At 38.4% G+C, this 24,160-nt stretch overlaps 1 protein-coding gene across 4 annotated transcripts in view; it reads right to left on the minus strand.

Annotated features, from left to right (window-relative positions):
- RPRD1A (regulation of nuclear pre-mRNA domain containing 1A) overlaps window positions 1–23,919 on the minus strand; it is a 48,935-nt gene extending 25,016 nt beyond the window's left edge. For 3 of the 4 annotated variants that reach the window (XM_082044038.1, XM_082044037.1, XM_082044040.1), the window contains exons 1-6: window positions 23,572–23,919; window positions 11,713–11,842; window positions 10,878–10,984; window positions 10,707–10,801; window positions 9,626–9,752; window positions 9,352–9,527 (exon numbers count right to left, since the gene is read on the minus strand). In XM_082044038.1, coding sequence (XP_081900164.1) covers window positions 9,352–9,527; window positions 9,626–9,752; window positions 10,707–10,801; window positions 10,878–10,984; window positions 11,713–11,842; window positions 23,572–23,722 — 786 coding nt within the window. In that variant the 5' untranslated portion in view covers window positions 23,723–23,919. Of the gene's footprint in view, window positions 1–6,094; window positions 6,167–9,351; window positions 9,528–9,625; window positions 9,753–10,706; window positions 10,802–10,877; window positions 10,985–11,712; window positions 11,843–23,571 lie in introns of those variants that run through there. The other variant, XM_082044039.1, reaches the window with a different exon arrangement.
- Window positions 23,920–24,160: the final 241 nt, after the last annotated feature.

Below are 24,160 nucleotides of genomic sequence, written 5' to 3' on the forward strand. Positions count from 1 at the left end.
ATGATAGGACAAGGGGCAATGGGTACAAACTGGAACACAAAAGGTTCCACTTAAATTTGAAAAGAAACTTCTTCTCAGTGAGGGTGCCAGAGCACTGGAACAGGCTGCCCAGGGGGGTTGTGGAGTCTCCTTCTCTGGAGACATTCAAAACCCACCTGGATGCCTTCCTGTGTAACCTCATGTGGGTGTTCCTGCTCCGGCAGGGGGATTGGACTGGATGATCTTTTGAGGTCCCTTCCAATCCCTGACATTCTGTGATTCTGTGATATTTTTCATGTAACTGATGGATTTGGTAACAGACAAATTTTAATTCAAGCTCTGGGTTTCAAAAACAACCAACCAACCCACAATTTTGCAAGTGCGCTGTCTTTACATATCACAAATTGTTTAAGTATTCTGAAACATGAATATTTCATTCTTAATACAACTTTTTAAAAATGCAAACACGTTTTTTGTCATAAAGACATAATTGAGACTTATTAATTAGTTTATGCCAGTTAACATCTCTTCCAGCAAGAACTTTACTTTCCCCTGTGCTGACATTAAAATACAACTAGTAACAAAAGGTAATTTATTATTTCAGTAGGAGGCTCTGAAAACATTTGCCACCTTAGACTACTACAGAAACAGATTAATTATTTCCCTATGTATATGTGAGGACTCAGGTAAATATGAGCAGTCTGCCCAAGACCTACAGTATCTACACTGGATGAAAATTTTCTTTAAATGCTGTCTCACCAACAGCCAGTTGTTGTCCACTTGTGGACTGTTTCCTTGCTGCACACGCACTCTTTTAAAAGGAATCAGCCCTGTCTACAAAGCACGAGGGGTACTATGCCCTGCAGCAGATTTTAGGCATATCGATTTTTTAATGCTACGCTAGTTTTAGGTAGAAACATCAAAAGTTTGTATCTGAGGATGAAATCTGCTTTGTGCAGTTTCAGCAGGGCTGAGAGAAAAAGCAAGCTGATGTTCTAGCCATTTCTCTTGTTCTGTCAGAGATTCCTAGAAGCATGTCTTGTCAGCCCTTCCAACCAACTAGGTCATTATCAGAAATGCAACAACAACAACAACAATCTAACTACAATATACATCACAATAAAGTAAAACCTGAGTGTGGTGCTTCTTCTTAATTGCACATAGAAGCTTGTTAAACCAAAAAAAAAAAAAGTTTCTAGATCTTAATGATGGCAGGAAAATTTTCCAAATGCAACTTTTGAGTATCGGTCTAATGGCACAGGCTTTAATTAGGACACAATGTAAAGAGAACACTAAGGAGCACAGCATTTGAGTCAAACACAATTATCTTCAAATACACATGGGCTTATTTCCCTGTTAAAGTACCAGAAGACCTTAGCTAAAACAAGAGATTTCTGTTCAGTTTGTTTATACAAGCCATCTCAAATCGTGGAGCAGAGCTTTCCAATAGCTTCCCTTCCTGCTTCCTTTCCACCTCCAACATTGAGTTTCTTTCTGGCTAGTTAAATTTTTGGGCTGAGTTTTCCCCAACAGGACTGCCTCATTCCAGTGTGGTCTTAAAGTTCTATTTAGAGTTTACAGTTGCTTCAGCAAACAACTCCAAAGGCAAGTTTCTAGTTGCAGGAAGCATATAAACAGGGTTTACAGTTCTGCTGACTTTGTATTCACAATAAAGATGAAAAAAAAAAGTACCTAAAATTTGATAGGTGTAACGGCACAAACAACAGAATTTTAAAAAGTCTAAACAGCAACAATATTACTGTGGAAAATTAAGGCTTGTAGCAAGGGCATAGACTTAGCTTGAAAGAGTAATCACATAAAGAGGTGCTTCAGTTTTAATATTTCTTACAAGTTTTTTGTTTTTTTTTCTTCCAGTACATCTCATCAAAGCAAAGGGAACACTGCTGCAGAAAGCACCAAAGCAACTTGTGAATCTACAGCTGTCCTTCAAAAACTTAAGAAGTTCTAGACAGAACACTGATTATTCCATTTTCAGTTTCCGACCCTCTCAGATATTTGTTTGCACAAAAACCCCAATCCATTACATACCTGCAAAGCTTGTTCTTCTGAGGATGAGACAATTAAATTCATTCATTTTGGTTAACAGTATCAAGTTTTTGGCTTGCAACAGCCACGAACATTCTATCTAAAAGTCTTATGAATAACAGCAAGCCCTAGTTAGATAAGACCAGTATCTTCTCTTGGTATCTTTATAACAAGGAATTCAAAAGGTACCTCAAGGGTACCTAGTATCTTGTATTTGCCTTCCCTTTTTTTTTTTCTCCTCTTAAATAAAAAAATAACTGGTAAGTTGGAAAGTAAAGGCTAAAACACCCTGTTCTTCACAAACAACAAGGGTAAAATTGGTAAAATTTTTGTAAATACAAAAGCTATACCATTTTTATTACCCTGTTTCAAAAACAGTATCTTCAATTTGACAACCAATGCTTTTAGAACATGATAAACTGAAGCAACAGGTTATCCTTACTTCACAAGGATGAGCAGAGTACAACCTATGACCTGCCTGATCTATCAGAAAAGCCAGGATTTATACTCAAACATCTGCTAATTCCATTTTGAAAGTGGGAGCTTTCCAAGTGTTTCTGTTGCTCTGAATAACAACACAGAGCTCTGAAGTCTAATATTCTTTCAGGTACAGATTGAGACACTATATATCAAGGTATCTGAGGCTGTAGTTATTAGATGATTATATAAAAAAGGATATTTACTGGTCAAGTACAGAGAGGTTATAAGAAGTGTGACAAGTAAGTGTTATTCTCATAAAATAAGTACAGCACAGAGGAACAAAATGCACTGAACACTTTGCGTTTGATGTAAGGGCTGCTGTTCTTCACTCTAGCCCAGCAAATTACTTCTACATAACCTATACAACTGCATCTCCTGTCACTTTTCAGTACTGGAAAAAAATGCTCATGGAAACAAATCAACTACATTTAAAAAGATAAGTTAGCAACCTGTAAGCAGGCTTAGCAAGCCTTCTTCTACTGCAGATAGGAGATACAACTTGTGTCTCATTTTAAACATCACCTCACGTTAACTTCTAACCTAATATAGCTTAAGGACAGATGAGCATTACAGTGATTAATCCTCTCCAGTCATCTTCAAGTAGACAATACAAACTACTAAGCTTGGTTGGGTTTTTTTTGGTTATTTTTCTTTTTTTTTTTTTTTTTTTTTTAAAAAAAAAAAAAAAACAAACAAACAAACAGTGACCATATTCACTAAAGGACTTGGACTGTGCAACTCAACTTGAAGATCAATGGAGCATTTACACTACACAAACCACCTCATATCATCATTCAAAAACAGCAGATGACCAAGGGCTTTGAACCAACCTACACAAATCTCTAAGCACAGGGACCTGTTTCTGAACCTCATTCCATTTTGGACAGGCTAGGATGGGAAGAACAAGAATGAAGAGAATCAATTCTGAGCCTCTATTTCCGTCCTGATGGTTAAGAGTTACGTGTGTTTCTGTGAAGAACAGTGAAAGTTACGTGAAACTGGCCCACAAGAAGAAAATTCTGGCAAAAGGTCTCCTGTTTTTTTATAATAAGAGATCCAGAGTGATGTTCCCCTCAGCCCAAAAATACCAAGATCAAGCACCTCTTTCAATAAAGGTCATATACTACTCTTAACTGGGAGCACTGTCAAGCCAGCTTCAATTTCTGAAGCTGTAATCCTGAACAGAAATGAATGCAATGGTTCATACTGTCAAAAGAGACCACACAACATGGTCTATTTGCTATCATTACTTACAGTGAGTCTTTTGCTGCCTAACATGTATCAGAAGATCTTAAAGTAGTTCTGACAAGTATGGATGAACCTTATTGCCCACTTCCTGATATTTCCCAGCTACCAATTCTGTAATCATTGCACTGTTAACAGCAGGTACAGTACAACTCAGCTCCAATTCAAGATTGAGTTACTGTGGTCCTGTCACACTCAGGGAGTTGTACATCACCTACAATGCTGCAAACTCCACCCTATGACAAAAGTGGTGCAGGCTTCACGGTACAAAGCCATCTTCCTCAACTTCAACCAAAGCTCAGCAAAATACTTTAGCTGCTCAGCTGCAAGGTTATGAAGAAAATAATCCAGATTATTTTAAGTGGAGTTGAAAAGTATGAAGCATGACTGAATGCATTACAGTTCATCTAGCACTCAAAAAAAAGGAAGCTGGCATACAAAGGTACCAGGTACCTGTAAGGGGTAAAAAACCACAAACAAAAAGCAGCGAGGAAAGCACTACACCCTGTGATAAGCATGAAGACCATGGTGGAGGGAAACAGTAGACAGACAATCTGGCACTGAAAACCAAAACCTAAACACAGGAGGCCTGTTATGCCACTGTCATCCCTACGTTCTTTGCTTAACGTTTTTGTCTGCATTTGAAACCATTAAGCTGGAACTGAAAAGCTTCATCTCCAGAGTTACAGACTAGGAAGACAAATTGCCTGCCATCTACCCACAAAATCCCATGACAAAATTAAACCCTTTAGAAATCAAGCTATATTGAGCTATAAAGCTCAATCACGAAGTAAAACTGCATTGAATATATATTCTCTCAACATGCTAAGAAACCACAAACAATTAAAAACAGATGTATGAATATAAGGATATGGATATTCTTTATACAGCTGTAGAAAATAAGGAATGCAAGATGGCAACATTATCAGTAAAAGTGTCTTAATTAAACTCAAGCTGCTAAAACACAGCACGCCTCCGGCAGCAGCATTTCCTTCATAAAAATTTTGATTTAGTGACACGAATGTTCCCCAATTTAAAATAGTAAGTTGATAGAAACACTATGTAAGCAACTGGGTCATCCAGCACACACTAAGTGTAGTGATGCCATGTTTTCCCCTAACATCAAAACAATGATGAGAGCAGGCTGTCTTGTTCTTCTAGAAAAAGGTCGTGTGACGGCCTGCCCACGCTTAACAAGTCATGTACGATTTTGAATTATCAAAGCCTTTATGTGAAATTTTGTAAGAGTTAGTTCACTCTGTAATCAATGAGATTCCAGAAAAGGCACATACAAAGCAATATGAAAAAAACAGTAAATCAAGTACTTCTCTTGTTCATGTAATCCCTGTATTTTTAAGGCCATTTTAATTCTAGAATGTCTACAGGACATTATTTTCTCACAAGCAGATGAACACACCTGGATATTACTCTATGTATATCTAATCTACATCTAATTCCTGCCTAACATAAAAAGCTCTTTTTTTATCAGCCTTCAGTGAGATCAATAAATCAGCCAACATTTATGTCCAAAAACTAGGGAACAGGCAGGGAGGCAGGGAGACATGGGTCACAACAAGGAAGCAGAGAGTAAAAATTCAGTCAAAATAGTAGAAAACAGGAAATTATATTAGTTCTCAAAGTTCCAAGAAAAAAAAGGGTTCCTACAAAAAAACCTTTCTGCAAAAATCTCCATTTTCTCTAGCAGATAGAATCACATCTACTTATCAATCCAATAAAAGTTTCCAGATACACCTACAGTACCACTGAAGCTTAAATATTTATGCCTTAAAACTTAAAAATAGTGAATGGAAAATGCTCTATAGGACAATTCTAAATCTGAAGGGGGCAGCTAGAGGGGCAGAAGAACAATCATAAAATACATCTTTGTTACCTACATAAAATGTAAAAAAGATGTACATTAATAAAGAAAAAGTCCTTTATTGTACTTGTGAAGGACACATTATACATCCACTACTTCTCATTTCTGATGTTCATGTAAACCCAAGAACTAGAGTGTAAGTTAAAAAGCAAAATCTGAAAAGTCTTGTTTTCACAGGTCTTTCCTTTTAGTAATGGCAGCTTCAATGCAAGTGACACCCAAACTTCTGCATTTGGAATTTTAAATGATTTAACTGAAAGGACTTGTGAGTTTAGGAACAACTATGTGAAAGTTTTAATCTTCAAGAAAAGGGAACGACACTGGATAAATACTTATCCATCTCAAGCATAAACTCAGTAATTTTTGTGAGAACACAGATGAAAATAGCAGAGGTTTGTAGAATCCCTCCTCTTCAGTTTCAAAAACAACAGACAATACAAGATTTTGATTATTAAATTTATTTTTATCAGGATGTGTGTACTAATGGATGGTGACATCATTAGAAGAAAGGTCCATGTCCACCACCTGCAACAGAAGCTAGACAGATGTTAAAGAAAACAATTTAAGAGTTAAAGGTGACACTACTTACCCAGATCAGACTTATGAAAGTCACCTACTAAAGCAGTACAGTTAGCTTTGATGCAGACATGTTAGCTCATATTATTTATCTGTGGTCAAAATTTCCTGTCAAGATTTAATGCATACATTACCTTGATTCTGATGGGAATCAAGCTCTTCTGTTTAGAAATAACTATTAGAGAAACTCTTATTAAAAAAAACCAAAAACAAACTACTCAGAGAAAGACTGGTTATTCAAAGTTACTTACCTGTAAATTTTCTTCAGAAGATAAACGACCTGCAAATTTAGGTCTAAGGCTCCCACTTAAAGATAAATAGAATTCTCTGGGAATTCAAATTCTAACACTGTTAAACCAGGTCAACAGTAGGTAATATTTCTAGATTCCACTAGGAACACAACTGCTTGTTTCTTACCATACCTGGGTGTTTGACAAAGCATTAAGGTAGGATGCCAGCAATATACTTAGAGATGAGTGATAGCAATTCAGAAAGAAATGAAGGCTTGATATGTTATCACCCAGAGACCATGTCATACTGAAAAAAAAAGTCAATAGCCGGAGGCCTAACAGAGAAAACAAGTTTGTCTAGAATAAATTGATTTCATCAGAAATTAAACTTCAGCCGCAAAACCTAGACAAAGACCATTCAGGAAATACATTCTCAAAGAATTAGGTGACAGGCCTTTCTCCAGTGCTATTTAAAATGAGAAGCCAAGAAGCAAGGCTCAATCTGAGGTATGGTTTTTCCTAAGACTGTAAAAACAGAGTCCTTGCTTTCCTTGCTTTGGGGAAAAAAAATAAAAAAAAAAAAAGCAAGCATCTGGCTACAGCTCTTTGGTATTTGCATCAGGAGATAGCCATTTCTTGAAAACACACACACACACAAACCACAACAAAAAAACAATCAAAACAAAATGACAAAAAAAAAACCCAAACCCACAAACAACTAAAACACACCATACAAAACAAATAACACCCAACCACTCCCCCCTACACACACACAGAGAAACTAAGTCAGGTGGCCCTACAGAAGGTATCATGAAGACATCCTGATCTTACATTTCAAAATTTCAGAATGTTTATCGGCCTGCACTTCCCAAACCAAAAGGGACTACTGATAGTGAGCACAAAGTCACTCCACTCAACATTAAGTTTAGAAGCTCGATTTTACGTTTCTTTTTCTTTACAATCTCTTGGCTCATAGCTTGTTATTAAGTACCTTGGGTTGAAACTACCTTGGTTCACAGTTCTTTATTAGTAACCTGCATTTATACCACACTGATGAGCCTAAAATGTTCATACAGCATACCTCAATGTCCTAGGACTTCTTCTGTTTAAGACACTACTATAGATACTTCAAACAGGCTCCTGCTTTCTAAAGAAAGACCTCTGAAATAAATCCAGAAACTGGAAGCATGCTGTATGAGAATGAGATTCTTTAACAGTTAAAATAATTCAGCCAAGAAACCCAGTTTTAAAGACCATGACAGCCTGGGAATAAGCAACTGCTTTCTCTTACAGCTATAAACTCTGATCTAGTAATACTGGGAAATTCAACTGGTTTGTGTTGGTTAAAAACAACCAAGAAGACTGTTTGCAGCTGCACTCCACTTTTAATTTCATATTAACTGATTTTACAGTAGTATAAATCGGTATGAAGAACTAAGTCACTGCCTTTCAAGCAACTCACTGTCCCAGTGGTCTACTATATCTAAACAAGGTCTAATTGCTGGTATTGATCTACAAAAGGAGTGTCACACTGGTACTGTGGCAAATTCTCCTTCAAACACATCCCCCACACACAGACAGAAGACAGGGCAGTGACAAAAAGCTTAAGGCTTCATTAATCTTCCTGGTTCCAGTGTGCAGTTTGATCAGTTGCTACTGCAACCAGCACTACCATGTATACCATCTATCTTACGTAAAGTTGGTTGATATTCTTCCCACAGGATAAACAGAGTGAAGTTGATAGGAAGCAGCTTTATTAACTGTATTTCTGTGAGGCATAGAGCAAAGGAAAGAAGTCGGGAAATGAGTAGCCTAGGAATGACACAACTGATCTGAATGATAACTTCAGATATATTGTGAACAGCATTTTCCTGAAGAGACAACACAGAATCTGAACAAGTCATAAAAGCGTAAAGAAACGACAGAGTGAAGAAAATGTTCTTGACAGGACTATACGATATGAAACCCAAAAAGCAATCAATTTGCACAACATGCAAGGACTACAAGTGTGTGCTGCAGTTACAGGGCATCACAACTGTTCAGCTATATCACCTTGCAAAAGGATGCAGCTTCAGTTCTATTACTGTAATACACAAGTTTGAGCTGGAACCTATGCCTCAAAGCTGAGACCAGGGATTTGGGAAGCAATGGGCATGAAATTATGGACCTATTTAGGACACGTGTGATGTTCAACAGGAGGCTTGACAGTATTTGGGGGTAGGAAAACAGATGACTGCTAATAGTGATGAAAGGAATAACTTGGTCATTTGTTCATAATGAGCTGTTCACTCTGCATCCTTTTATTAATGACTTCTCCTATACTAATGACGCTAATGCTACAAATGCTGCTAACCAGCTCTGTTGGAGGCTGTAAAACCTAAAACTACATTGTACTTGGTTTAACGGATGCTTGAGTCAGGTTAAAAAGTTGTGCTGAAAGCAGTAATGAAATTCTTATCCCTTAAGCGGCTTCACAAGCCTACAACTAGCAGAAAGATTATTCTATTTACAAAAAGCGTATTATTAAACAATGTATGACACAACTAAGATTTATACCAATGAATGAAAAGAATAAGAAAAAAATTTACTCTCCGACGAATTAAGTTTGCACCATTCAGGATGAGACACTACTTGCACTACTAAACCTAACTCTGTACATATAATGATGATTGAATTAGCTGAAAAACAGAGAGATAAACACTGAAGTCATTACAATTGTAACATTACCTAATGTTGAGCTGGTTTAATAGATTTAGAACACTAGAACCAAAAGAAATCTTGTTAATAATGTGCTGGAAGCAAAGACCTAACAGTGATTAAATATTTACCTTTGGAGAGAAAATTTGTTTAGACGAACTAAAAACATTTGCAAGAACAAGCTTTAGCGAAGAATGGACTAAATAAATCATTACGCACTTCCAGCTTATGTTCTTTCTCTGCAAGGAATTCTTTTTGACATCGGAGAAAGTCTGACAACATTCGAGTCAGCTGTTTTCTATCATCTATTTCAGCTGCCAACCTGCCATTGTAATCCGCCAGCAACATACATGCATCATCTACCATTTTGGAAAGTTGCTCTCCAGATTCCTTATCTAAAATGCAAGAAGAGAAAAACAGGTAAAGCATGATTTTGTTACATACTGTTAAGTTCTCAGAACAACATTTCAGTTACTGGATCCCCAGCCCTCACCTGTTATTCTGTCTAACAGGGACACATCTTGGACCTCTATAGGCAAAGAAGCTATTCTCTGATGAACTGCTGCATCCCCAGAGGCAGCGTTTTCTAGTTCTTGTAATGCTCTAATGAGATCTGTGGTCTGAAAAAAGCATGTGAGATTGAGAACTCGTTTAAATAAACAGATCCTAGTACAAAACAGTCTTTCACAATAAGCTCATGGTGTCAATTCCATGGTAATTTTAAAAGCATTTAACATATCATCATTAGAGCAACATTCTATCCCCTCTCAGACAGAAAACAAAACAAAATCTAGCCATTAATTCTCCAAATAACATCGCAGTGTTCCTAAAGGTTGCCTTCCTAAAATAGATTTTTCATTTAAATTCCTGGTATAGCACTACTTAGAACTTTTATTTTTGACAGGAGTGATTTTTTTACAGTACCTTTCATTTTACTACACATTTTTGAAATTATTTTTCTTGTTGCTTTGCTTCTCTATTGCATCACACTACATCAATGCACTTTTTTTGGAAGTAGGGCTGATGCTCACAGAAGCACAAATGTCTGTTACAGAGAAACATACTAAAATGTGATTATTTGAGGACAGTCATTCCTTGCCATAACAAAAAGCCTTTTGAGATAGGGCAGAACCATAATAAAAAGTCCACAAGAATAAAAGCCATTACAGTGCAAGGTCAAAAAGACCTCTTCCCAATCATTGTGACTGCAACATTGAGAATTATTTTATTGATAAACGAAAACCAATCTTATTCCAATGTGTGTGTTCCTCATTACCACCCTGGAAACTGAATGAGAACCTAAAACACTGTAGAAAATAATGCTGAAGTGGACAAAGCTAGATATATAGTTCACACATCGTGGTTTAGTGTCAAACTGACTGAAGTTACAGCATGCTCAACTTCCCAGCTCCACTTGTAACTTTAAGTACTGTGAAGAAATGTTGCAGCTGTAGTCACCCTTGCTCAGACACAGTACCTCATTAAAAAGAAAGAGACCATTCAAAAACAAGAGTTACTGAAAAACTTGATATCAAACCATATGAAAATATAGACTTTTACAAACATTCTATTACCTGCGGAGGGTCAGTGGGAGAACTTCGAGGTGAACAGTTATTTTCATCAACTTTTATCTGTTCATATGTGCGCTTTCTCACCTTTCTGTCTCCATCTAAATGAAAACAGAGGAGTCAGCGAAATAATATTTCAAACATGAGACCGAATCTTCACACATACATAATACTTACACAAAGCTTGCCTAAGTTGTTCTAATACATCATTTTCATAAACAGACCTTTCTTCCCAGATAGAAAGCACTCGGCCAAGGTGTTTCTTACAACTCTCATCAGACTCACTGTTACAAGAAAAAAAAAAAAAAAAGAAGCAAAAATCAGCACTAGGTAAAGGTAGAGCAGTACCAAGTGATTACTGATAAGGTATGCTAAGGTCCTTCTGTGAAAGATAAAGTATCAGAAGTCAATCTCAGAAAATAACAACATCGTGATTTAAAGAAAGCAAAGATCAGTTCAAGGTGTCTTAGCAAGCACATTAAAAAAAAAAAAAAAAAAAAGGCCAATGCCCAATTCCCTTCTTCTGTTTGCTTGTTCAACCGATAAATCTGTAGGTCTGTAACTCTATTATGCAAACGCTGCAAACAGGTTTGTGTTGCTTCAACAGCTGTGTACTATGTGAAAATAATTCTGTATCAAGGGTCTAGCATCCTAATGCAATGAGATGAATGGCTGCTGGGGAAAAACAAATCATGCAACACTACTAATGAAACATATCAAATTGTTGCAGCATATAAACACAGACTGAAAGCAAGTCTTAATTCAAGACATAGCTAGCAGCTTTATAAGGCAAAAGGGACTGAATACAGATGAATTTATTGTGTAACTTCATCTAACAGCATTAAGACATTCAAGATAAAAAAAAAAAAAAACAAACCCAAAAAATTAACAAGATTTCAAGTATAGAAATAGCACTCAAGGACTAGCTGGGTCAGAAGAGATGAACTGAGGACTTCTCTAAATCCCCCTCAAATACAGTATGAAGAACACTACACTTAACAGTTTACTGTACCTTGAAACATGCTTAAAAGCCTCCACTATTACTGGAGCAAAGTCTTTCGTAAATTCTGGTCCTTTCCTTTTGCTGTTCTGTATGACATCATTGGCCAAGTACAGGAATGTCAGCTTTCTATTTGGTTTTGCTAATAAAAAGAGTGATAAACAAGAATAATTAGAAATTTTAGTTCCTTCAACTAATACCTATTTATCCACATTTATACTAAAAACCCAAATCAAATGTGCTTTTCCTATTCTTATTACTACTTAAAACATTTCACTCTAATTTTGTATTTAAAAACGTGAAAAGACTCTGGTGACCCATTGGCTTTTTTCCTCTCTTTTGCTGTAACTCTTTGCTCAGATGCTGCCTCCTTCATAGTATAACACAAGTTCCCTCTAGCCCCATCACCAAAAAATAAACATAAAAAACTATGATATTCCCAAGTGTTCTTCAGCCCCCAACTATCTTCAGATGTTTTTGTGAACCTGATGTGATCTGTCAGTCTGGCAGCCTTCATGGATTTCTTCCAGGTACTTCAGCCTGCATAAATTTTTTACACCCATGAAGTCCTCTGACATGGAGCTTCACAGACCCACAATCACTCATGTGAAGAACCTCCTCCTTTTGGTTTGAATTTCTTATATGGCAACTCCTCATTCTTGTATTTCAGCAAACTGAAGTCAATCTCTCCATATCGCTGTGATGCTCCCCTCTCTCATCTCCCCTAATCATTAAAATACTCATGTGCCTACAGCAGTAATATGAATAAAACATTTTCAAAAATCACCTTCAGACTGCTATGCTTTATCTCTTCTACCAGAATCATATGCATTTTACCTCATTCCCATTAACATGCAACAGATTACAAGCTTTCAATTTACAAGTTGCTTTTGAAAATCTATTCCGTGGTTTTTAAGTGTTCCTACTCAGGTATTTTCATTTACCATCAAACTTCAACTATTCTTCATTAGTCTTCAGGTTTCTCAGAGCTACAACTCTTATTGTAACACTCCTAACCTTGTGTTAACACCAGAAAAACTTGCAATATGCATTACCACCACACAGATTCAGTATGTATGCTCTGGCTTTAAAAAGACATTTCCCTTGAAAGACAAGATGTAAGTTTTTTCTGCCCTCTCAAAGAAAGCAGCACCATACCAATCTAAGATTTCTTAAAACTTGTGCTTAGTTCCCAAAATGATTTGATTTTGTTAACTGCTGCTCCAATGTCTCAAACATGTGGAACCACCACCCTCACATACAAAGAGAAAATTTAATGTTAATATGCTTCTATTCTAAGGAAATGTTTTTGATAAGAGACTTTGAACTATAGAATGACTCCTCTGAAGGACTTCTTGGAGTATTGAATTTTCCTCATCCTTTTGGACAAGTTAAAAGAGTTCTGGGTTAAGTGGGGAAAAAACAAAAACAAAACAAAAAGAAACCCCACCTGCATTCAAAGTAAAAATGCACCTATCTCTTAGAATCAAGGCAAACTAAAAACTAGCAAGAAAGAATCAGTTTTGAAGTGATGGACACAAGGCGGATCTATTAAAAGCCTCCTCCAAACAGTCAAGTCATTACATGCAAACAGCAGAAAAGTCATCTATTTGGGTCAAAATCTGGCTAAACTAAAATGTAGATTTTTGTAGACTTATGCTACTTAATTTCTAGATGAAAAACTGACAATATAGCAACACATCTCCCCCTGGTGTTTCCAGTAAATCGTAGTTCTGACACATAGAAAGCTGTGAATTATTCAAAGAGAGAATCTTAGTAAATATGTCTTGTCTTATGGGTGCACCAAAATGAACTAGCATTTACCAAAGCTGACCGTGCCCGCCCATTTCATAAGTGAACCTAGAATTAGCACTTAAAATCTAATGAAGCAGACTGTTCCCCATACTACATCCCCTGAACTGTATGCAAGATAGGACCTTTTTCACCCATTTCACACACAAAGTCATGTTTTAATCCTCAGTGACATAATTAATTTGGGACAGACCTCAACTTCCTTGTTGCCAACAAGCAGCCAAATCAACTAAACCAGTAAAGACAGGAAATGCATGCAATGCCATCAAGTCAGGTGATGTTGATTCTTAAGTCTAGACTTTATCTATTGACTATACTAAACAGATCAATATTCCCTATATGGGAAAAGCATGCTAAAACACAGTCACATTCAAGCTTGTTTCCTCTAGTACTATCTTGCAGCTTACCACTACAATTCAACAAAAAGATGCATGTAACAAACAAAAATCCTCAAAACACTATTAAGCTACCTGTGGCGTTGGTTAGAAATTCAACTAGTATTTTACCTTATGTTCACAAAGAATATTGTGAAGTAGAATTTAATTCCTCTTGCTGTAAGAATTATCTGCATAAGATTCCAAAGCCAAAAAGTATGCCTACTCTGAAAAAGTGTTCCCTTCCACTTCACAAATCTTCAGGAGAAGAAAAACCTTCAGCAGTAGTAGACCACTCTGTCTTACATGCAAGACTAAAGTGAAACATACCTTTAGCAACTGAGGCTGACAACTCTGAGATGAAAAGCATACAGTGTTTTATTACTACGACTAAATTGAAGTCTGAAATACAAAATTAAATTCTAGATCAGATAGATCTGTTTAAAAAAAAATTATCTGTTTAAAGCAACTCTCTTCAGTGGCAGTGACACTAACATTTTAGCCCTGGGATTTGATATTCATCGGAACACCAAAATGGATCAAAGAACAATTAGACTATTTAAACAAAAAAGATGCTCTCAACACTTGGCAAGGCAAAGCACTCTTGTCGTCAGAAGAAAATGAAAGAAAAAAGGTATGATCTTAGGTTAAAGAATGATCTGAAAGGCACATACTGCCAGAGTATACAGTGTTAGAAACAGCTAGCCCACGGCATCTCTGGTGCACTAACAGTACAGTCTGCAAACACAAAACAGCTAAGAAAGCATCCATGTAGGACCAAGACATCTTTTCAGAAGCTCTGTGTAGTGTTCACATAACCCTTCTGCTGGTTTCAGTTAGATTTCACATTTACCTTCCAAAGCAGCTGCCTGAAGTGCCGGATTCTGAAATATTTTAACAGTTCAATGGTGGTGTCTGATATAAGAGCCATATTAAACAGATTACTCTTCAAGCATTCACAATGACACTAACTGGGATTGGCACCTTGCTATTGAAACTAAGTCACAAAAATGTATCTGACACATTCAAATGCCAATGAATACTGTGCAAGTACTCATATTTCACCTGCAACTAGCATAATCAGATATCTATGGTGGAGAGACTTAGCATGCTCACTATCAAGCCTTAGTTTTTGGCAATCTTCTTAGGAACACATACTCAATAGCCTGGCCTGTGTATTTCTCATTCTCTACCAGCCCAATATAGATGCCCCGCCACTGTATATTTGAGTTCATAATGCTTAGAGAACTATGACACCAAAGAACCACCACTTTTGTACAAGAAACTCTAGTGTTTTACCTTGGAAGGCAGTAAGGGTGGGGTTTTTTTCCCACTGAGGTTAACTTTGGCAATCAAAGCCAGCATAATCACCCATATTTGTCTCCTCCAGGTTTACCTCCTGGTATTGGAAATTGAGCTCCCATGAAGACTGCTAGAAACATACCCATTAGTTTCATGCTGTTCCTACACCCGTTCCTCAGAGCTGAGAGATATTTTTCATCTTAGATATATAGGAAGAAACTACAGAGAAAGAGACGCATAAGAGATTTCAATTACATCCCACTTCAAGTATATAAACTGTTGACCCATCTGAACATGTCACATCAGGTTTTAACCTCCCACATGCTGGACCTTGAATGAAAATATCATTTAACAAGAGGTTTTGAGAAAAAGAGCATCAGTAGGTTAAAATCCAACAACAGTTACAGAACTTCTCCCAGAATCCCTGGGACACTACCTGTGTTACAGCATGCTTCTTATCTTTGCATGAGAAGTTACGTGACGTGTTTGTAGACATCTGACAACCTTCAATCTGTTTATTACAAGACCAAATATCCTTTTTTTTTTTTTTTTTTTTTTTTAAGTCAAGCAGCACTTACATTTGAGTGCAAGACCACTGACCCTTCCTACTGAGAGCAAAGCCGAGTTTTTATGCCAGCTGACTATGTGCAGCATCTTTGTAAGATGACTGAAAGTATATCTGTAGAAAGTCACTTGACAGGCTATCACCAAAAAGGACAATTCAAAGATAATATAATCCATAAAAGGTATGTTGTACAATGAGCACTTTATCTTAAAATTAGTTTAACTTTTTGAAAACAGAAGGTTAATGAAGTGCTCAACATTGCACAGTCACCGATTCTCCTGGTGAATTTTACCAAGGTTTGAAAATGGATGTGTTTCCTTTTCAAAGAGGGGAATGAGATTGCCCACAGAACGTGTGTTCAACGTTTGAGGGTCTAAGTACCTTGACTTTGAGTGTGGAAGCTAGCAGACAAAGGGAACAGAATACAAAGCTACTGCTGGGAAAGAGGCCATCAGCATCAAATTACCATGGGGATGTGAGAAACTTGGTCACAAACCAAGGAAACCATTCCAACATAATTACTCTGCAAAAGCTTCCCACTGCACTTAGTGTATGCTGTATTACTTGAACACATGAAACAAACAAATTCCTTTCATTGCCTGGCCGGTACAACACCAAGATGGACAGGAATCAATAGCAACAACAGTTCTAAGATAAGAAATTACTGAAGTATTCAGAACAAGAATGACGAAATACAATCATGTACAGGTATAATACCAGAATACAAGAGGTACAGCAATAAATGAATACAGATTTGTGCACACTACATTCTTTCAAGATTAATATTAGAGAGTCAACTAGTCAGGTTGGATTACACAATTCAGATGTGACTATTTTAAGTTAAAGATTCTTACATTGCTAATCTGTTGCTCTGGACTGTACGCCATTTTGTAAATCATATATATAGCAAATACATTTCTCTAACTTACCTCAACAACTTGTGTTCACCTGAAATTTTGTCTACTGTTGGTTGATCTACAAATCCTTTTGCATAGATCAGAAGACTCGTGGATGAGCACAAAGCTACCCACAAGCACCTCAATCTTAAGTATCTACTGGCCTCAAGAACATCTAACCAGTGAAATCAGGAAGGCATAGTTTTATTTCTTTCAAGAAAATAATACCTATTTATTCTCATGTGTGTTACATAGGCCAGTGACACTATACTACCATTAAGTAAAATAAGCTTGCAACCATCAGTAGCAAAAGATTCCTTCTCTTGACAGAAGAACTACACTACATACTACAGAAAATACTTTCTTTCAATCAGGAACTTGTTTCCCAAAATTTACTTCACATCTGCAGGGTAACATATTTCTACCACTTTTGGCTGTGGTTCTGCTCCAAAGCAGTAGACTGAATATCAGAGCCATTCCAATGTAGTACAACTTTCAACTCTGGGTTCAATATTGCTAGGCCTTCTAAATTCACTTACAAAAATCCTCCGTCTTCCAATTGTCAGCAGCACTGAGAATCTGCCACAACAGTCACTAGCTTCAGAAAAATGTATTGCCTCAATGCCAACAGCTATGAGTGAGGACCTAGACAGTAGCATATGTCCCAGCAGCAGCAGTTGTAAACAAAGAGCCATAAATAAGCAAATAGTTGCTGTTTATACCACTGAATGACTTCGACACCACAAAACCAAAAAGTTCAAGCATAAGGTATTAGCACAGCAGGTAAACCAGCAGAATCAAGTGCTAAAAATATGTCTCTCTGCAGCATTCCTGATGTACTTACACTACTGTGCATCCGTGTCTTATAGAAAATATACAATGTCTCTGCTAACCTGGACCAGCTTTGCGGTGAAGACAATGACCAGTGTGACCCAGGGTGGGGTGACAGATGACAGCCAAAACAAGAGGTCAAGTGATCAAGGCGCAGGTCAGGGGGAAGGAGGGTGTTCAGCATCAGTTTCTGAGACTGACTAATCTATGAGATACCACATCCAGCTCTGAGGAAACAGATACCTGAATGTGAAATTAGGTTTAAAGATACAACAGGACAACTATTAAAATATCACTAAAATGTAAATATTGAACAAGTGACTGAGCTGGACCGGAAAACCTTACATAAAATGAGCTGACAGGGAAAAAAAGATATTACAGACAACTAACTAGAGCTTGAAATTAAAGGTCCCATATTACCAAACTCAAGCATTTAGCAATTTTATTTTTTCCCCTTTTAAACAGAACACATTTTAACCCAGTATAGCAAATATCACATGAAGCCTACTGAACAAGTGTTTACTGCTAATCCTTGAAGGCTGATGCTTTGAATTACAAAATTGAATTTTTTCACTTCAGAACAAAACACACAAACAACAAATCCCTACAGCTGCAGAGAATCCTGAAATCAGGGACCAAGAGATGTACGCAAGAGAGCATACCTGATCTTCAAATTACAAAAAAATAAGTCTCAATACCCTCCACCTCTGAAGAACCTCTTCAAGGGGATTCCTAAAAGTTTTTCCAGTGGCTGCAGGTTTACACAACAAAGCTGTGCGTGTAATGCCACTACTTAATTTAACACCCCCCCCCCCCCCCCCCCCTTTAAGTCAATCCCTTTATGGATACACAAAATTATATAGTTTTAACAGGCCTACCAGTTGCATTCTGGGAATGGCTGATGTATTCATATTACAATTAATTAATTAGTACTACTTAGCTAGTTAAATACTGAGTAAGCTTATGACCTGGGGCCGTTCAGCCTGGAGAAAAGGAGGCTGAGGGGAGACCTTATTCCTATCTACAACTACCTGAAAGGAGGTTGTAGCAGGGAGGGTGTTGGTCTCTTCTCCCAAGTAGCAAGTGATAAGACAAGAGGAAATGGCCTCAAGTTGTGACAGGGGAGGTTTATATTGGATATTAGGAAAAAAAATCTTCACAGAAAGCATAGTCAGGTGTTGGAACAGGCTGCCCAGGAAGTGGTGGAGTCATCATCCCTGAAGTTGTTTAAAAGGCATTTATATGAGGTTCTTAGGGACATGGTTTAGTGCTAGAGTATAGATTGTGGTTGGACTCAATGATCCTGAGGGTCTCTTCCAACTGAAATGATTCTATGTTTCTATGACTATTAAGCAATTAACTGTTTGAGTGTTACATTTCATACAACTGAAGTAGAATAATTTTCTTGGTGCATTCTCTTCAAGCCTTTACAAAATTCTCTCTAATCCCCCAAAAGGTCTCTGTAAAATCACTAGGTTGTGTGACAACATTATCACAAAAGTTAATCCACACAAATTCCTTTGAATAAATCACAAAGCTGTGATACCACAAGTACCGAAGAAAACATGGTACTTAATACCCTTGTCTAGAATAAAAATCTAAACTGCATGAGATTCTCACGTTAGTAAGATATTTACTACAAATGAAATTGTGAAAGAGTAGCCCTCCCCGCCCCCCCCCCCCAATTATTTATTCCATAAATCAACTATGAAATTCTAAAGAATCCAGACTCCTGATCAGTGTCAGGCCAGCACTAACACAGGCTGCAGCCTAAAGAGGTGAACCTAGCCTCACAGTCTCCTTTTGTGCCAACACCAGCTTTCCATCAGGGAATCCATCTATTTCAAAATTAATTATCCATTTTTCTGGATTTTCATTAGCAGCACATCACAAGATACTGTCAGCAAGAAAAAGAGATCAGAAATATGTAGAGGCATATTTAACCAACAGCAGAGCATAAAATGAGTTGTTCTGTTGTCATTGTAGACCTCTGCTTATCTCTCAAAACAGGAGAAATCTTTGTTACTTCATTACAGTCGTTATTTTACTCATCAACGAGCAAAACATCAATGAAATAGAGAATCTATTTTCTGCTAAACATAGCAATAGATAGTGAGAAAAACCCTACATACACCAAAATGTGGAGTACCTGGAGTGACATCTGAGCAGTTTTGCACAGATGCAGAATAAGTAATACTTAATACCCCAGGCAGAGCACCAGCTCTGCCACAGCCTCACCCTAGTAGTACAGTTCATCCATACATTTTTCATTAGCACGTTATATGAGGTCGGTCATTTAACAGCATGTCTCTACCCTGTATATATTGAAGCATAAAATACACAACTCCTTATCATAATTTCATCAAACCACTGGTTGTTTTGCTTTAATATTTGTGACAGTTACCAGGAGTGTCTGGACAATGAAGAGTTACCAGTACCCTGTTTCCCCCAAAATAAGACAGGGTCTTACATAAATTATTGTACATGTAAAAAAAAGGCATCTTTTGAAGCAAAAATTAAAGTTGACTTTTTAAACGAAGTATAACTAGTGCTTATTTTTGGAGTAGGGCTTATGTTTCGAGCATCCTCAAAAATACTGGAAAAAACATGCTAGGGCTTATTTTCAGGGGAACAGGGTACTTTCACAATACAGTCAATTATAGAATACATTATACTAGCTCACCTCCAATTTCTGATTATTTCTAAGAATGACCCCGTGAATTCTACATGCCCGTATTTTAAGAACTACATATTAAGGTTATGGCAGTATTAAGCAAAAAATCATATATGCATACTCCTTCAGTAACCAGAGCCACATCAACTGTCTTGACACAACTTGAGCAACACTGGAGTTCAGCAAGACAAATCCAAATTTATGTCACTGCTCCAAGTTATAACAAATATGTGCAAGCTTTGCCTGTTCTCCAAGTTTACATCTAAGTGAAAGAATTCACCAACAGAATCAATGAAAGTCTGCTGTACTGTAGAAAGCCTGTAGAGGAAGGTGTATGGAACCAATGATCTGCAGAGATGCCCTAATAAGGGACCTGACCACCACCAATGAATCCAAGCAAACAGAAAGGGACTAAGATACTATGTTGCTCAAGTTCTATGCACATTTGAAATGTTGCCTCTTCACTTCTACTCCAACAGGATATAAAGGCAATGACTGTTTTAAAAACAAAATAATTAGAATCAAATATTTAGGAACAAAAGAGCTGAGATCCTAGCACTTGTTTTCATTAATAACTAAAGACATCTTCAGAAATGTTCATGCAAGCTGATCTGATGCAAGGGATCTTTAACCAAAACTGAAAGCATCCAGGAAAAAATGTAGTATCACATTGTATTGTGTTCAACTCAGCTGGTTACACAACCTTCTACAAGCCCGAAAGGGAGTAGGCTGGAAGGAAGGTCTGCAGATGGGAGTGACAATAAGAAAGGGATACAATGAAAAGAAAATTTAGAAAGGCAAGGTTCCATTTTCAGGTCCAGTACACTACTGACCAGCAATAGTATCAGACAATGCCAATATTTTTATGCCCATATTTCCCAAATAAAGATCATTTTCCTCTCAGGTAGGAGGGAAATAATGTTTCTACAGCTTGGACGGTAGGCAGGTCAGGAGCCTTAAACTTGCTCTATTTACGGCCTCATTGCCAGCATTCTGCTTTGTGACGTTTTATGCAAGTCACTTCACCAGAGCATACTGGTTTTCCTTCTCATCTTCCACATGGTGTCTGCTTAGACCACTAAATCCACCCTTTGGGGATTACAGACCATCTTACAATTCTGTGCTGCAATTAGCAAAAAGTTAGTATTGGGCAAATGTAAGCTAACATGTATGAAGCTCAGGTATTATTATCAGAAAAAGAAAACTAAAATACATCCCATGTATCTTAACTATGCCAGCTTTGAATGAAGTAGCAGAGGAATATAAGAAAGAAGAAACATTTCACATAAGGCCTAAAAGCCCAGAAGAAAAGGTGCAGGACCTGGAAAGCAACTAACCTGCTCCTACTGAAGGTAGACTATCGCATGCTTCCACAGATCCTTGAAGGCTGGCTTCCAAAAAGAGGCCACCAGAAAAATCTTACTTTGAAGCAGCAAAAGCTGGACAAAAACTTCAACAAATTGAAGATCAAACCAATTACAGCAGCTATGCTTTACCTGAAGCTCCTGAGCTACATCCTCAAAACAGGCTTAAAAGTGGAAGCCAGACACTGAAAGCTGAGAAAAATCAAAGTATTCCCATGGGTTCTTAAGATCACTGTCCTTGTCCTTCTCAATGCCACCTACAAACATGCAGTCCATGTTTCAAATATTTCACTTCTCCAGTTAGTCAAACAGCTCTACAGGAAAATTATGCTAATACTAAATACTAATTATATATAATTACTCTAATTATGCTAATACTATAATACTAATATTATAGATTATTATGAACTGGTATTGTGCATGTTAATTAAGATGACCAACTAAAACTCTGGCTGTGTGACAATTAGTTTAAGATGCCTTTCTGATATCATTCAGAATACCATATATTCAAGTTGTTTAGAAGGCCCAGAAACATGAAATGTTTCAGATTCAGATCTGAGATCCTTCCAATTGTTCTCAGAACAAGAAAGCTTCCAACAAATATATATTGAAAATGTCCTTACTTGTAAGGATACTTGTAATATGTGACTAAATACATTTTTCTTTAGGTAATAAAGAATTTGCATCACGTTTGGAAGATCAAACAATAACATTTAACACAAAAAGCATAAACAAAAACACAGTAGCCATGTGAAAACCTACAGCAAGAACATTTTTTCCATAGTACAGTGTAAAGTTTAGTATTACTTCATACTCAAGATTTTTATTTTAAGGGTGGTTGAATCCATTTGCTATGAAGTTATGACCCCTAACCAAGATGCAGTTGTGATCCAGCCATGCACTCTTTCCTCTTAATTGCACAAAACTAAGGGAGTAGTTTCTATTCCATAAGTCCTGTAATAGCTTAGTGTTATTTTTCCTCTACACTTGAAAATCTACTCTTCTACTTTTCCCATTAAAGAGGCACATATTAATGCAGATCCAAAGGAAGCTAGTGGAAGACAGTAACATTTCCTTCAGCAAGGTAGAGATCTAGCAAGTGATTTTTCTTTTTCTTAAATGAGTCAGATTAAGTTATTTTCCAGTCAGGTCAAATAAGCCTTCATAAGCTATTTCTGCCTTTCAGTCACCTGAACTATTGCCTATAGCTGCAAGTTCTTTCCTATTACAAGGAAAGCCACATAAGTATCTAAGCCTGCACGCTCAACATCAAATAGTTGGCACAGTTAGAAATTCATAATCTTTATTATGCTAACATCGGTATTAGCCATCTGGGAAAACCAGGAAGTAAAAAAAAAAAAACGCTTTGAACACATTAAATAGCTTTTTTTTCCCCCGAGAATTTCCATCCTTACTCGCCCTACAAGAATTGTTGCTGGCATAAGTGGACAAAGCCACCATCTCAGGAAACTCAAACAATATTACAACTAGCTATAGTTATAGATGATGAAAGGCAGTGCCTAAAAAGGGTCGTCTTGGAAGAGCCGTAACTATCACTATTTAAAAAAAAAAAAAAATAAAATTAAAACTCCTAAACCCCTTGCTTGACATCTTCCTTCCCTTCTCCCACGTTCCTGTCTCCTTCCCCAAAGAAACGGAGTAAAAAATGAGAAGCAGACTCCTGAGATGCATCTCACTGAGGGAGACAAGGAGAATGGGGGAGGGAGAGGAGCCGGGGAGGAAAAAAAAAAAGAAGCATCACCCAGCCCACAGTCCTCTAGAAATATAGACCCCGAGTTTAACACTTGTCCCAGCAGCTCCGCTCTCCCCAGGCGCTGGGTGGGCCGACCCCCGCTCCCCCCCCCCGCCCCGCACTCCTTCCCCGGCCCGACAGGCCGAGGAGCCCTGTCATCCTCCCCGCAGGAGCCGCACACCCCAGAGCGGCGGCCTGCTCCTTCTCCTGCGGCCGCGCAGGCCGCTGCCCCCGAGAAAGGCCCCACCGGGCACCCGAGGGCGGGAAAAGGCCTGGCGGCGGCGGCCGCGCCAGCCTCACCTTTCCGCAGCTCCCGCTCCCACACGCTGACGATGAGCGCCGAATGCTTGCGGTGGTGGATGAGCCACAGGCTCAGGGTCTGCACGCTTTGCTGCGAGTTGCTCAGCTCCGACAGCTTCCGCTCCAGCGCCGCCTCTGAGAACGCCGACATCGCCGGGCCGCGCTCGGCTCGGCGCCGCCGCCGCCACCCCCACCGGCCCGGCCGCACTCAGTCCCCGCCTCTCCGCCCCAGCGGGGGAGGAGCCGGGCGAACCCCGTCCGTTCCCGCCTCGCCGACAGCCCGGCGCGAACAAAATGGCGACGGCCGAGCCCCCCGGCGAGCCGCCCAGCCCCTCCCCGCTTCTCCTCCGGTCCTCACTTCCGGCACACGCCCACAACGAGGCGGGGCGGGGGGCGGGTCCTGCCGCTCTCCCGGCAGCCCTCGCGCGGCCCCTGGGCGGGAGCGTGCGAGCGGGAGCGTGCGAGCGGGACCGACTTACACAGAATCACAGAATGTCAGGGATTGGAAGGGTCCTCAAAAGATCATCCAGTCCAATCCCGCTGCCGGAGCAGGAACACCCAGATGGGGTTACACAGGAAGGTGTCCAGG

This window comes from Streptopelia decaocto, assembly GCF_964273445.1.
Source record: "Streptopelia decaocto genome assembly, chromosome: 2".
NCBI lineage: Eukaryota > Metazoa > Chordata > Aves > Columbiformes > Columbidae > Streptopelia > Streptopelia decaocto.